This window comes from Musca vetustissima, unplaced genomic scaffold, assembly GCF_032173495.1.
Source record: "Musca vetustissima isolate MV318-11 ecotype Yass unplaced genomic scaffold, APGP_CSIRO_Mvet_v1 utg16644, whole genome shotgun sequence".
Taxonomy (NCBI): Eukaryota; Metazoa; Arthropoda; class Insecta; order Diptera; family Muscidae; genus Musca; species Musca vetustissima.
This window is the reverse complement of record NW_026883164.1, coordinates 316,231-330,173: the sequence shown is the minus strand read 5'-3', so window position 1 is coordinate 330,173 and position 13,943 is coordinate 316,231. Positions and strand designations below refer to the sequence as shown.

Sequence of the window (13,943 nt, the reverse complement as noted above, 5' to 3'; positions counted from 1 at the left end):
ATGAAAACAACAAAAAATCTACTTTTGGCCTGCACCGCAAGTGTGGCCACCATTAAACTACCCTTGTTAATTGAAAAACTACAAAATTTGGATACGGAATTTAATTTTAATGTGGGTAAACATTTTTTTGTGATTTTGCTTTTGGATGATTTTGTTATTAATGTTTTTTTTTTGTAATTTTTTTTTTCAGATTAAAGTAATTTTAACCGAGCATGCCAAACATTTTGTCAATGCCACCGATTTACCACCCAATGTTCAAATACTCGATGACCAATGTGAATGGTCAGCCTGGAATAAACGTGGTGATCCTGTTGTACATATAGATTTAGGAAAATGGGCTGATATGCTGGTAATTGCGCCGCTGAGTGCAAATTCATTGGCAAAAATTGCAGTTGTAAGTGTCGGAACATGGAGAATTTTTGTTGAAAATTAAATTTAATTGAAATGTATCCAGTGTTTGATTTAGGTCTATTACATCACTCTCTATGATATTGAAGAAATGTTTTCTAAATTGCGCGGGTTCTCCTGAGACAAACAAGTTCCAAATTAAAAAATTATGATTTTTAACATATATCGAAAAGGGGATGGGGAGGAACCTTTTAAATGGAGATCAAATGAATTCATTTATTTATATGAATGTACAAATCCAGATTTAGATATAGCTACCATATATGTGTTTGTCCGATTTTATGTAAATGGTGCACCAAAGACCCAAAATCAAGGCGATTGACACAAAATTTTGCACAACGTTCTGAAGATAGTATAGCTAGCCCTTACGTGTGTCAAATTTGTGTGAAAATCGCTTCAGATTTAGATATAGCTTCCATATATGTTTTCGTCTGATTTTAAGTAAATAATGGTGGTCCTTCAATGCAAATGCGAAGTATGTTAGGATTTCCTCACGTTTTTTTTTTTAATTCAATTTAATTTTTTTGTCTCACTTTCAGGGTCTCTGCGATAATCTCTTACTGTGTGTGGTACGGGCATGGGATTTTACAAAACCTCTACTCTTCTGCCCGGCCATGAATACGCGCATGTTTGATCATCCCATAACTGCGGAGCATATTAATAAATTAAAATCATGGGGCTATCATGAGGTGCCGACGGTATCCAAAACATTGATGTGTGGCGATACGGGTAATGGTGCAATGGCTGAGGTAGAAACAATTATTGAAAATATTTTATGTAAATTACGTGCTATGTAAATAGATATTTGGAAAAAAATAAAAGAAAAAAAACAATGGATTTTTTTTTTAATTTTTTTGTTTTAATTTATTTCACTTGTTTTTGTTTTTTATAATATCTTTTAGTCAATATAACTATGTATTTCTAAACATATGTACGTAGGTGAATTTGTTGTTTTTTATTATAGTGTATTATTATTTTTGTGGTTGTTGTTGTTTTTTTAATTTTTTAATGTGTATCATCATCTTTACTATAATTATTTATATGTGTATCATAGCAAGTTTTTTTTATAAATTATTTTTTGTTTTTTTTCTTTTTTTTCATAATACAACACTTTGTTTTTTATGTTTTCACTTAAGAACTTAACATCTAAATTATTTGATAATAATAATATAATAATAAAAAAGTGTATTTGTGTGTGTTTTTGTATTTTTTAAGAAGAAAAAAGTGTAATTTTTTTGTAACGATTTATCGAAGCTTTTTTATTGGTTTATTTTTTCTTATAATTACAAGTGTTGTTGTTGTTGTTTTTTGTATGTGTGTGTGTTGCTTTTTTTAATGAAATACAAATTTTTTATATACAATAGACAGTTATATTTATATACTATAAATTAAATTATTTATTTAAGGTTTAAACAATGAAATAAAATTCGAGCTGCTGCTATTTTAGTTATTTATTACAATGTTTTTTTATTATTATTTATTTAAATATAGCCCTTAATAATTATTTAAAACAAAAAATATTGTGTGTTGTTTTTGTTGTGTTTAAATTAAAAAATATATATTTTTATTTTATTTTTGCTTTTTATTTTATTTATATGTGAAGAAGGATGCATGAATTATGTAATTTATGTCACATGATTATATATTTTGTATGAATGTATGTATGTAAACAATGCTTTAAAACTGTCTTATGAAATTTACACCATATTTTATTTAAAGTTTTATAATTCAAAAAATTTTGTTTGAACAAAAAAATGAGGTTATGACTGGGATTTACATCAACTATGCCGAGTTCTAAATGGAAGAGAGGCATGAAAAGTGACAAGGGGGAAGAAATTGAAAAGAGAATCGTAAAGAGCAGCAGCAGAGTTTCTTAAAAAAGGTTTTTATGACATTTAATCGAATCTTACGCCATAACCTGAAATTGTTTATATATGATATTAAGTTGCATCATTATCTATTTTTTTTTTTTTAATTTTAAAACATACAAAAATTTCTTGAATTACATAACTTTGTGTATGATGTAAGAAGAAGAAAAAGAGTAAATGTTATTTTTTTGCTTAGCTTTATATTTTCAGTGGGCAATTAAAATTATTTTTTTATATAATCAAATATGTATATTAATATTAAAATTCTAAAGAAATGTATGTATATTAATTTATAAAATAGAAAAAAAAATAACAAAAAAGGGATTAAAAAAAACAAAAAAACATATATATAGCTATGTATATATTATATACCATTAACATGTCTATAATTAGATTTGATGCTGTTTATTCCATTTTTATTTTACCAACAAGTTTTTTCATTATAAATATTTTATTAGATTTATTTTGCATTCTTTGAGACAACTACATTAGAGTTTCCATGTTTTTGTTTTTCTTTTTTATCAATTTCATTTTTTGTTTCGTGATTTGTTTAAAGCATATAGAGGTACAAATGAGTAGAACAGGAAAAAAAATACTTTTACAAAATTTTGATGACGATGAAAAGGAGAGAGAAATTGTGAAGATGTTTTTATGCATTTCTGAATTGTTTATGGTTCCAATAAAAAGTGTTATTCTTAATTTTTTTGAAATTTATTTCTGGTAACTTTATTTTTTAAGATACTTTTTTCACACGATTTTGTATTTCCCAAAGAAAAGTTACTATTTTCCAAACAAAAAAAATAAAATAAATTGATTTTTCAATTTTCAAAGAATTTTAAATGAAAGATTAAACATTGGCTGTATTATTAACCACAATCTTAACATAAATTATGATTTTTTTAGATGTATGCCTCCTTCTCAAACAACGAAACAAGTAGAGTCTAGGTCTAGCAGAATTTTAAATATAACGCATATATATGTATATATATAAAACACTGTTATACATGATATTTGAGAATTTTGACCATTGTAGGCTGCTATTACAGTCGACTCCGCTTTATTGTAATTCGCTTAACTGAAAAAAAAAATCGTATAAGAGATATAGATCTCCTACATATATTCACTCCTTAAAAAGACCTGTGGTCTCGATACAGTCTTGTGGTCTCTATACAGACCAATTGGTCTTTATGAAGACCTGTGATCTCTATACACAACAATTGGTCTCTATAAAATCTTGTGGTCTCTATACAGACCAACTGATCTTTATAAAGACTTATGGTCTCTATACAGACCAATTGGTATTGATAAAGACCTGTGATCTCTATACACAACAATTGGTCTCTATAAAGTCCTGCGGTCTCTTTACAGACCAATTGATCTTTATAAAGGCATTTGGCCTCTGTATAAAGACCTGTGGTCTCTATACAGACCAATTGGTCTTTATAAAGACCTTTGGTCTCTATACACAACAATTGGCCTTTATAAAGACCTGGGGTCTATATACAACAATTGGTCTTTATAAAGACCTAGGGTCTATATACAACAATTGGTCTTTATAAAGACCTGTGGTCTCTATACAGACCAATTGGTCTTTATAATAACCGGTGGTCTCTATACAGACCGATTGGTCTTTATGAAGACCTATGGTCCCTATACAGACCTATGGTCCCTATACAGACCAATTGGTCTTTATCAAGACCTATGATCTCTACACAGACCAATTTGTCTTTATAAAGACCTATGGTCTCAAAGTCCTGCCGCCTTTTATAGCTCTGTTTTTTTCCAATTTCTAAAAAAAGAAAATCGTTATTGATAGGACACCTATTAGGCGAAATTTTGTTTAGTATTTTCAAGCCCATCTTACATGTCGAATGTATGCAGCAAGTCACCTTTTTTGATTTCAAAATATGCCAATTCAGATTGTGGCGCCTTTATTGCCGGAAAAAAAACTTATTCGGCACGGAAACATAATAAATAAAAAGACTAAAGGAATGCTGAAGAGCATATTGCCACAGTATTCCGACCGTACTCTCTCTGTATTTTCCGGAACAAAATATATCCTTTGGAAAAATCGGATGTAATATTTTTTAAAAATTATTTTTCCTATAGATTCCTTTTAAAGTATTTCAATTTCAAGTCGTCAATTTTGTCGAGAACCATAAAACCTTGACGAAATTTCCGTACAGAAAAAACACATGCTCGTTCAAGAATACCGTAAAAAATAATAATTTAACGCCACAGGTAACCATCGGTTATTGTTTTTTTCAGCTGTTCATTTTTAGTATTCCAAAAATATTATCAGCTGGTTTAGGTAGCAGAAAAGGTGCTGAGAAATTAAAAAAAAAATTGTTGAAAACAATTTTTTTACCTAACACGCCAATTTCCTTAAATATCAAGGAGCCACCAACCAAAAAAACCCACATTAAATCTCAATTTGTTAGCATATCTCAAGGACGAACGAACGAACAACCATTGTAGAACAGTGTTTGATATACAACTATTTTGTTGTTGTTGTTGTTGTTGTTGAAAGAACAAATCATACTTGCCGCACATTCGGAGTGTGTGTGTGAAAGTGTGTATAAATTGCTGCTATTGTTGTTGTGGTTGTTGTTGCTATTTAAATAACTTCCATATTGCTTGCGACGATGTCGGTGACGACGACAACAACAGTGGCTGCTGTCCACATTTACCAATTCATCTAATCACACAGGACACACATAGCTTTGAAGCATTTATACAATCATCATGGCAAAATGCACCACACGATTGGCATATAACCATGGCATTCAGGGAGCAGGCACAATTCGAACCATCTGAAGAACTGTTGGTATTTGGAGGGCTGCTATTGCTGTTAGCACTACCTCCCGAAGAACTATTGCAGCCGCTGTCAATATTGTGGTGGTGATGGTGTTGTGAATGTAGCTGTTGATTTGTTGTTGCTACATTTGCATTGCGTATGGCACAATTGATGCCACCAGCAGCAGAGGGCATTACAGAGGCGCCTGAAGTTGTTGTTGTTACAATATAATTACCACCACTGGCAGCATCCATTAAAGCCGTTGATGCCTCACCAATACCTTCGATATAGAGATTTCCTGAAAGGTAAAGGCAAAATTTTTGTCATTCTTTCCGCTTTCCGATTTACAAAACTCCAAAAAAACTTACCGGTGGCCATATTTCGCCGCACAATTTGTGTGGTATTGCCAGCAGCAGCATTTTGTGTTGTCGTTGTTGTTGTACACACACTATTATTGTGCATATCTTGCAGAGAATTTAACAAATCTACATCTACTGAAGCAGGACGCCCGCGTCCAGTTATACCATTCAAGCCATGAAGTTGATTCTGAATGAAAAAGAAAAACGGAAAAAATACGCAATTAAAAATACACATTAAATTTCCCCTCCTCACATATCATCGTATAGTACCTGATTTTGAGGAACTGGTGGAGCACTGGAAGCACGTGGAGCCTGATTGTCAGCCGCACCGACATTGGCACGATGTAACAGCACATACTGTCCATTGCCATTGTGATGTAGGTCGTGTGTTGTTGTTGTCGTCGTTGCCTGAACATGCTGTTGACCACCACCACCAGCAGCAATGATTTGGTGTTGCGTTTGGGGTTGTTGCTGTTGTTGCATTATTGTCACTTTTTGCGCAACACCACTGACCGGTGTGGCAACAGCCGTTAAATTGGTATTTTGAAGTACCGCTGCCGCTGAACCCTGATGATTGGCAAATATGTGACGTATTAGTGTGGGTGACGATTTTCGTTGTACATATTTTTTACGTGGGAAACCCATGCGTGGTCCAATAACCTGAAACAAAATACGGCACATTTTAAAATAAAATCCTTTTCTTTTTTTGCAGTCTTACCTTGTAAACCCCTGGCCTGCCAACACCCATAACATTTGTGGGTAATGCTGTTGCCGTCGATGTACTGTTGCCCGTTAGCGTATTAATGATTACTTCCTCTTGGGTCTTGACATTTCCTGCTGGGCCACTGGCCACTACAGTTGCAGCAGTCGTCGTTGTTGTTGTTTTGCCTGTTGTATTACCAGCAGCATTCGATGTTTGCTGTTGCTGCTGACTCAAAAGAGCCGATGGCGGTCTCAGTTGTGCCTTTAAATTTTCCCGATTTGGACTATTTTGTATAACGGCCTGGCATATCTGATAGCTACGCTCAATATTTACCGCCCCAGGTGGCAGTTTATTGGCCGTTGATTTTCTACCCTTGCCGGTGGTGGTATTGGCTGCCTGTTTGCCAGCGGCATTTGGCCTTTGTTGAGCAATTGTTGTAGGCACTCCCGAAGGTGAAAACGACTTGAGAACATTCACATTTAGTTGGGTGGTATTTATGGTGTTGTTGTTGCTATTATTGTACAGTGCATTGGCGGAGGAGGCAGTGGACGGAATGGCAACTGTGGTCGCAATACTTGCGGGAATTGTGGCTGCATTACGCGGGGGCATTGATATAATACTTAGCTGCTTGGAAATGAATTTGGGAGTTAGGGTGGCGCCGATGGCGGCCGCGGCATTGTTCTGCTGCTGCTGATGATGATGATGTGTGTTGGGCGATGATGCCTGCTGCTGCTGCTGCGGATGAGGAGATACGACTGTGGCCGTTTGATTGTTAAGATTTTGAAATGAATTTAGATGGGATTGTTGTAATTGCTGCAACTGATGTTGCAGTTGTATTTGTTGTTGTTGCTGCTGCTGAGAGGTTAACAAATTATTCGATTGCGTTAAATTGTTGCTGTTTAAAGACTGCTGCTGTTGTTGCAGGTTGGGAGAAGAGTTAGTTAAATATTGCCGTTGTCCTCCCGTGATATTGTGGGCCAATGGTGAGTGTTGTTGTTGCGCGGCTGGTGTTTGTTGTAAGGAAAACTGTTGAATTTGTGTTGGATGATCAATGTGTGTTTGCTGCTGCTGAACGACACCGGCTGCGGCCGCTGCTGCTGCCGCCGCCGCTAGGAAATGCTGGCCATTTGTGTTGTGCAACACAGGTAGTATTTTTTGGGCCAATTGTTGACGCTGCTGCTGTTGCCTGGCAGCAGCAAAGGTCATCGAATTTGTTGGCTGTTGGCTGGCTGCAAGAACGGCAGCTGCTGCTGCCGCCGTTTGCTGTTGCGTTTGAAATGAAAATCGTTGGACCGCTGCAGCTTGCTGTAACAGCTGTTGTTGCTGCTGCTGTTGAATGTGGGCTGTTGAGTTGCCGTGTTGATGATGATGTTGCTGCTGATGTTGTTGCTGTTGCTGGGGGTGTGGCTGTGGTTGTGGTGGCGGCGATGGTTGTACCAAAAAATTGCCAATTATTTGACCATTCGAATCAACTAATATTTGCCTTTGCGGGGCAGCAGCAGCAGCAGGTGTATTGTGCAATGATTGTGGACTGGAAAGTTGTTGTTGCTGTTGTTGATGTGTTGTATGATGCTGTTGTTGATTATGTAAAGTTTGTTGTTGTTGCAACTGAGCCAATGTTGTTGTTGTGGCCACAATATTTGGTGTACTAAGACTCGCACTGCTGCCACTTGTACTACTGCTGCACATGCTAATGTCATTCAGGCTATCGTTGGAATTGGTATTTGTTATCACCGTGCTGGTCACTTCCATTTCTGTTATCGACATAGGAACATCGGTTGCCGTCATCATTTCATTGGATGAGGTTAGCTGTAAGAGAAAGAGAGAGACAAATAAGGAAAGAGGTAAAAAACAAATAAGGAAATGTCTAACAACACAATGTGTTGGTACAAGGTAGACCCATTAAAATCAAACAAGAAGATTCTTCGAGCCCGACTTGTGGTGAAGAGGGAGTTATTCATTTCCACCACCAGTGGGACTCCAAGAAACGTATAGTTTCATTTTAATGGATCTACCTTGGGTATACAAAAAAAGTATTAAAACCTACCTCTCCAACATATTCATTAATATGGGCAATTTCCTGTTGCTGCTGTTGTTGTTGTGAATGAAGATGATGCTGCTGGTGCTGCGTCTGATTCTGCATGAATACATCATCTACCAATTCAACGGATGCGGCTTGCATTTGTTTCAACTGTTGCAGCTGTAATAACTGCTGATGTTGTTGCTGTAATTCATCAACAATATCTCGAACAGCATTATTGGCCTCCATATCCTCGACATCCTCGTCATCGCCATCATCATCATCGGCAATCTCTTCTATTGTGTGTTCTTCTTCTACTTCTGCGATGGCAGCCTCATTATTGACAACACATTCCTGATTGGCCATGGCAGCAGCATCCATCAGTTGTAGATTTTGATGATGGTTTTGTTGATCCTGAATAGCTATTTCATTACTTGATGTTGTTTGGGCCGACGATGATTGTTGTAAAACATTACAATAATTACTAGGTTGTTGTTGTTGCTGCTGCTGCTGATTATCCTCCAGTGTTTGTGTTGAGCAGGTGGAGGAGGTACTGGAGGTGTTTATGCCCAATTTAAGGCCACCAAAATTCCAATCATGATTTAAATGATGGAAAACATCACTTACTGTGGGCTGTTGTTGTACAGCAGTCGACGAGGACAATGACGACGTCGATGTTTGCACTTGTTGTTGATCCTTTAAAAAGCTGCTGCTGCTGGTGGTCGGTGGTGGTGCTGGTGCCAAGGATACCACAGATGTTACCATCAATGTTTTGCCACTACTATTCAATGAATTTGACGATGACGAAGGCGTTGTAAATGAGGCTGCTGCCGATGTTGTTGTCATTGAAGCCAATGACAGAGAATCGCCGGATAGTGACGAAGAAGATGTTGTTGCCGTTGAAACTATGGATGATGGTGTTGTTGTTGTCGATGTTGCTGATGCCATGAGATTACTTTCATCTGTTGTTTCATCGGGTATAATTACTAAAGTTTTGAAAATAATAATTAATTATTTATTTATTATTATTTATTTATTTTTTTTTTTTTTTTTTTTTTTGAAGACCATAACGTGCAATCCAAAAATAGGGGAGGTGAAATGTGAAATGGATGCGAAAACTTACTGTGATGAATTAGGAAAAGTGTGGGCGTGTGTGTGTTAATAACAAGCAACAAGCAAAAAAGGTAAATATACATACAATTAAATGCAATGATCAAGAGAAAAAAATATTTAGAAAATTTAAAAATTAATGTTCATATAAAAAACAAATAAGATTTTTAAATAAAAATTAAAAAATACATATTAATTTAAAAAAAATGGTTGTTTACAATTCAGTCGTAGGTGTGGATTTTTTTAAGGCGGTGATTTTTTTTTTTTTTTTGAAATCCATTCCTTGTGCGAATCCTTAAAAAATGTTTTTTTAATCCACTCCTCATGTGGACCTTAAATTTATTTTTTTAAATCCATGCCTGATGTGGACCTTAAAAATATTTTGGTTTTTGATATCCACACCTGATGTGGAAATTAAGAAATAAATCACGCCTGATGTGGAAATTAAAAAAATATATTTTTTAAATCCATGCCTAATGTGGATATTAATTTTTTTTTTTGAAATCCACGCCTAATGTGGATCTTCATTTTTTTTTTTTTGAAATTTAAAAAAACCGCCTAATGTGGATCTTAATTTTTTTTCATAAAAAATGTGGAGCTTGAAAAAACATATTTTTGATTTTATAAATTATTATTGTCTTGAACAATATATAGATATAAAATAGATATAAAAAATAAAAATTATTTGTTTTTTTAAGAACAATTTTCAGGGTATCCAACAGATACATGATGGAGAAATATAAAGTCATGTTTTAGCGGTTTAAGTGCAAACAAAAAAATCAATTTTTTTTATTTCTACCAAAATTAAAATGAAATAAAATCTAATCCATTTGATTATACATATTGTTTTTGTGTTAAGATATTCATCCAGTGAATAAAAAAATATAAAAAAATAAACATTCGAAACAAAATATAAATCCATAAAATACTATTGGGAAGCGGCGTTATAGTTAAGATCGGTATCTATATTAATATATAATATTATAAATTTAACCATGCAACTTGAAAGAAATATAACATAATGTAATGGAAGAAAAATATTTCAAAAAAATAGTTGTAATGAAAATGAAAACATTATAATACAAATACGTGTGTGTGCGTGCATAATTATAATACATTTTGTTCAGTTTTATTATATATGGTAAATATTATCTTACCACGATCAAGAGAGTTAGTAAATAAAAAATCATCATCTTCGTTGCCGACACTTTCAGCAGCGGCTGGTGTATCCACCACCGCCGTTGTTGCATCAGTATGGGAGTTGTTGTTGTTAGTAGATTTGTCAGGTTTAGTAGAATCTTTTTATTTGAAGATTTTTTGTGAAAACAAGCAATGGAAAATAGAAGAGTAGAAATACAAAAGCATTTTAAAAAAGAAATGAAAAGAAAAAAAAAACAAATTCTCACTTACCAGTACCACTATCATCAGTACTAACTTCACCCGATTCTAAGACATAATTTTCAGCATCGTTAAATTTCTGTTCGATAATATCCTCATCTTCTTCTTCTTCATTGTAACTAATGTTGTTGTTGTGGTTATCAGCATAATTATCCAAATTTAATGACATTTCCAGTGTGGTAGAATTCGACTGCTGCTGCTGTTGTTGTTGAATATCTGAAGAGCTTGCGGTAAATGAAAAATATTGACCATGATCAGCATTAATATTTGATGTTGTTTGGAGGTGGTGGTCATTTTCATGTTGTTGTTGTTGATTATTATCACAGGTACTGTTCACATTTGTTGCTGTTGTTGTTGATGATAATGTTGTCGCTAAAGTTATAATGTTGGTATTAGCATCATTAACAAACTCTTTATCTTCACTAATGGCATGGATATCCTCTATTTTCTCTTCATCTTCCTCATCATCCTCCTCTTCCGCCTCATCATTTTCCTCTTCTTCTTCGTCAATGACTTTTTGTGTGACATTTGTTTGTTCTTCACCGGGCATAACTTCATCTTCTGTCAAGTCATGACAAACAATATCCTCAACTGTTGTTGTTTTCTTATCAATTTTTAACTTTTTCCTACTGCTGGGACCATCTTCAGTGGCATCCATCAATTCATCATTTTCACTATCACTTTTAATTTCAATAGGAACATCATTACAGTCATCCAAAATAATTTCACTTTCATCTTCTTCAGCTATACTGGTGTCCATAATGTGGCTGCTGCAGGTGGTTGTGTTGGTGTTGTTGTTACCCTCGTCTTTGCTTGAGCCGCCCTTGTTTGGAGGACTGGCCGAAGACCGCTTTGTACCACGTCTCTGTGATTCTTGGCTAGATTTTTGTATGGCTAATGCTGATGTTGTTGGTTGTTCACTAGTGTAGCGGTGGTGGTGGTGATGATGGTGTGGAGATTTTCGTTCATTTGTATCTCTTCTTTCCTTTGACTTTTGACACTAGAATAAAATAATGAGATATTAAAAATCGGGTTTTTATTTTAATTTAAAGTTTTTTGCTTACGTTCTCTGGATTATTTTCAGTCTTTACAAAGGAGGATTTCTCCTCTTTAATGCTATTATCTATACAATCTTCTTCTTCGTCGTCGTCGTCGTTGCCGTCATCTTTTCGCTTTACCTTGACATTAAGTGAAGTTGTTTCTTTTATGCCAGAAGAGGAAGAAGAAGACGTGGATATTGAAACAGGAACTACCACTACTGACGATGACGCCAATGATGAAGACGCTGCTGCCACCACATCATTTGAACACGATGAAATTGTTGATGACAACGAGCATGTAGGTGAATTTGAGGATAATGCTTCGGTTTTTGTTGAATTCGAGGCACTGGTGGTTGTGGATGAGATTGATGTTGTTGGTGTCGCATCAACTATTTCTATGGATTTGTTATTCCCATCATCATGAGCATCATTCTCATCACTTTTTAATTTACTATTGTTGACAATGCAGGTGGTAGTCGTGGTATTGGTTTCATTATTCAGACGATTGGTGTTACTGTTGTTTGCCCGCTGAAAGGATTTTTCACCCCATATCGGTTCAAAATGTTTCAACTTCCACGGATCAAGTTTATTTTTTTCACGCTCAGCTTCCGTCTTTAGTTTCATTTGATTTTCGGGTGTAAATTCACCCTCTGAGAGACGTTCACGCCACTCCAAACAGGCCCGGGCAAAAAATTCATTATTTAGACTTGATGGCCCCAGCCGTATACCTTCCGTGGGTATGGTATTTGCTGGACATTTATGCTCCATTTCAATTGCCTCGCGATCTACACTAGGCAGTAGCTGAATTAAATTGTATTGATATAACGGTGGGAGCATTGTGAACGTTTGCTTGTTCAGCAGAGCCCTCAAATTTGTTGAGGCCAAAATGGAATCAGGTGTTTCCAAATCAATTTTACCATCCTTGGTCTGTTCAATTTGGGCAGCCGTTGACATTTTCTTTGACGAACGTCTGCGTGGTTTAATACTAAATCCTGGAATGGATGCCAGTACTTCACGCATTGTTGAAGCTTGTGTGGTTGCAGTGGCGGGGGTGGTGGTGTTGGTACTTTGAGATGCAGCAGCAGCCGCCGCCGCCGCTGCGGCCGCAGCAGCAGCTGCTGCAGCTTTTGCCTGTTGTTGCTGTTGTATACGTCGACTACTACTGGTACGACCTGACGGACTGCTATTAACAACTGTTGATGATGAGGTTGTTGCGGCTGTAGCAGTCGTAGATGCATTTGCTGCTGACGACGGGCATGTATTGCTGCTGGTGGTTTTCTTATCAGGTAGTATGGGTTTCACAATTATTCGTGGTACATGTCGTCTATCAAAAAAAAGAAAATCCAAACAACAGCAATTGATTAGAACAAATTTCAATAACAAAAACATGATTTTTTTATCTACTTACCTTAGGCTATGGGAATGCTTTGATGTTGACGGAGCACTACCAAGTGAATCTTCTGTAGAGCTAGTATCCAAGGCCAGTGGATCTTTTTCATCCTCATCATCGATAACGGTAATGTGGCTACTTGAAGCTTCCATATCGTTGATGTTACTTAAATAGTTATTTAAATCTCTTGAGCCGGAACTAAATAATGTTCGGTCCACCAACCCAGCATACGAATTTGTGTGACTGATCGATGAATTTATAAACAATATCCTAGTTGCTGTTGTCTTTTCACGTAGTGATGTCCCTTGGGTAGTGTTGTTGTGGTTATTTTTTGTTGCCGTTGATGATGAACCGCTGGTGTCCGTTTTCATATTTCGCATAATTGTTCAGGGGACACCGAGCGAGTTCATTACTACATATAGAATTGAAATCTTTGTAAGCAATATGATTATGTAGTATTATTACTTCCAGGATACACCGACGACGATGATGATGATGGTGTCGTTGTCGGTTGGTCGTCGTCGTCGTTGTAGTCGAATTGTCAAATTACTGTTTGGATGTAAACAAAAGAAAAAAGTATTATTTGAACATTAAAATTATGTGGAGTTCATTAATGTTACTCAGAAGTTAATATCTCCACCTTTTGGAATCAGGTGGTGGTGTTCTGTAGGTCTTTGGTGTGTAAAACGTAACACAATAACAACAACAAAATTTATTCCGAGTTGGTATATATTCAAGATCTAATTTATTCTAATCGTTACATGGCCCTCTGTGGCCCTTGGTCATCACTTCTGCAATTTTTTACATATATCTTCTTCTTACGAAAATCATTTAGTAGTGTATTGCCGAA

General features: G+C 35.5%; 3 protein-coding genes across 3 annotated transcripts in view; 1 reads left to right on the top strand and 2 right to left on the bottom strand.

The window, feature by feature from the left end:
• On the top strand, positions 1 to 1,205 carry LOC133329938 (phosphopantothenoylcysteine decarboxylase). Its single transcript, XM_061538395.1, has 3 exons — positions 1 to 111; positions 191 to 394; positions 948 to 1,205. The coding sequence occupies exons 1-3, from the start codon at positions 1 to 3 to the stop codon at positions 1,203 to 1,205; spliced, it is 573 nt and encodes a 190-aa protein (XP_061394379.1).
• LOC133329960 (dynein light chain roadblock-type 2) overlaps positions 1 to 13,943 on the bottom strand; it is a 189,260-nt gene that overhangs the window by 46,205 nt on the left and 129,112 nt on the right. The gene's annotated exons all lie outside the window — the stretch shown is intronic.
• Positions 4,936 to 13,273, bottom strand: LOC133329937 (polycomb protein Asx). Its single transcript, XM_061538394.1, has 10 exons — positions 13,112 to 13,273; positions 11,728 to 13,027; positions 10,676 to 11,663; positions 8,183 to 9,141; positions 7,750 to 7,944; positions 6,151 to 7,683; positions 5,961 to 6,092; positions 5,703 to 5,903; positions 5,442 to 5,619; positions 4,936 to 5,371 (listed from the first exon to the last, which is right to left on the bottom strand). The coding sequence occupies exons 1-10, from the start codon at positions 13,243 to 13,245 to the stop codon at positions 4,971 to 4,973; spliced, it is 6,021 nt and encodes a 2,006-aa protein (XP_061394378.1). The 5' UTR covers positions 13,246 to 13,273; the 3' UTR covers positions 4,936 to 4,970.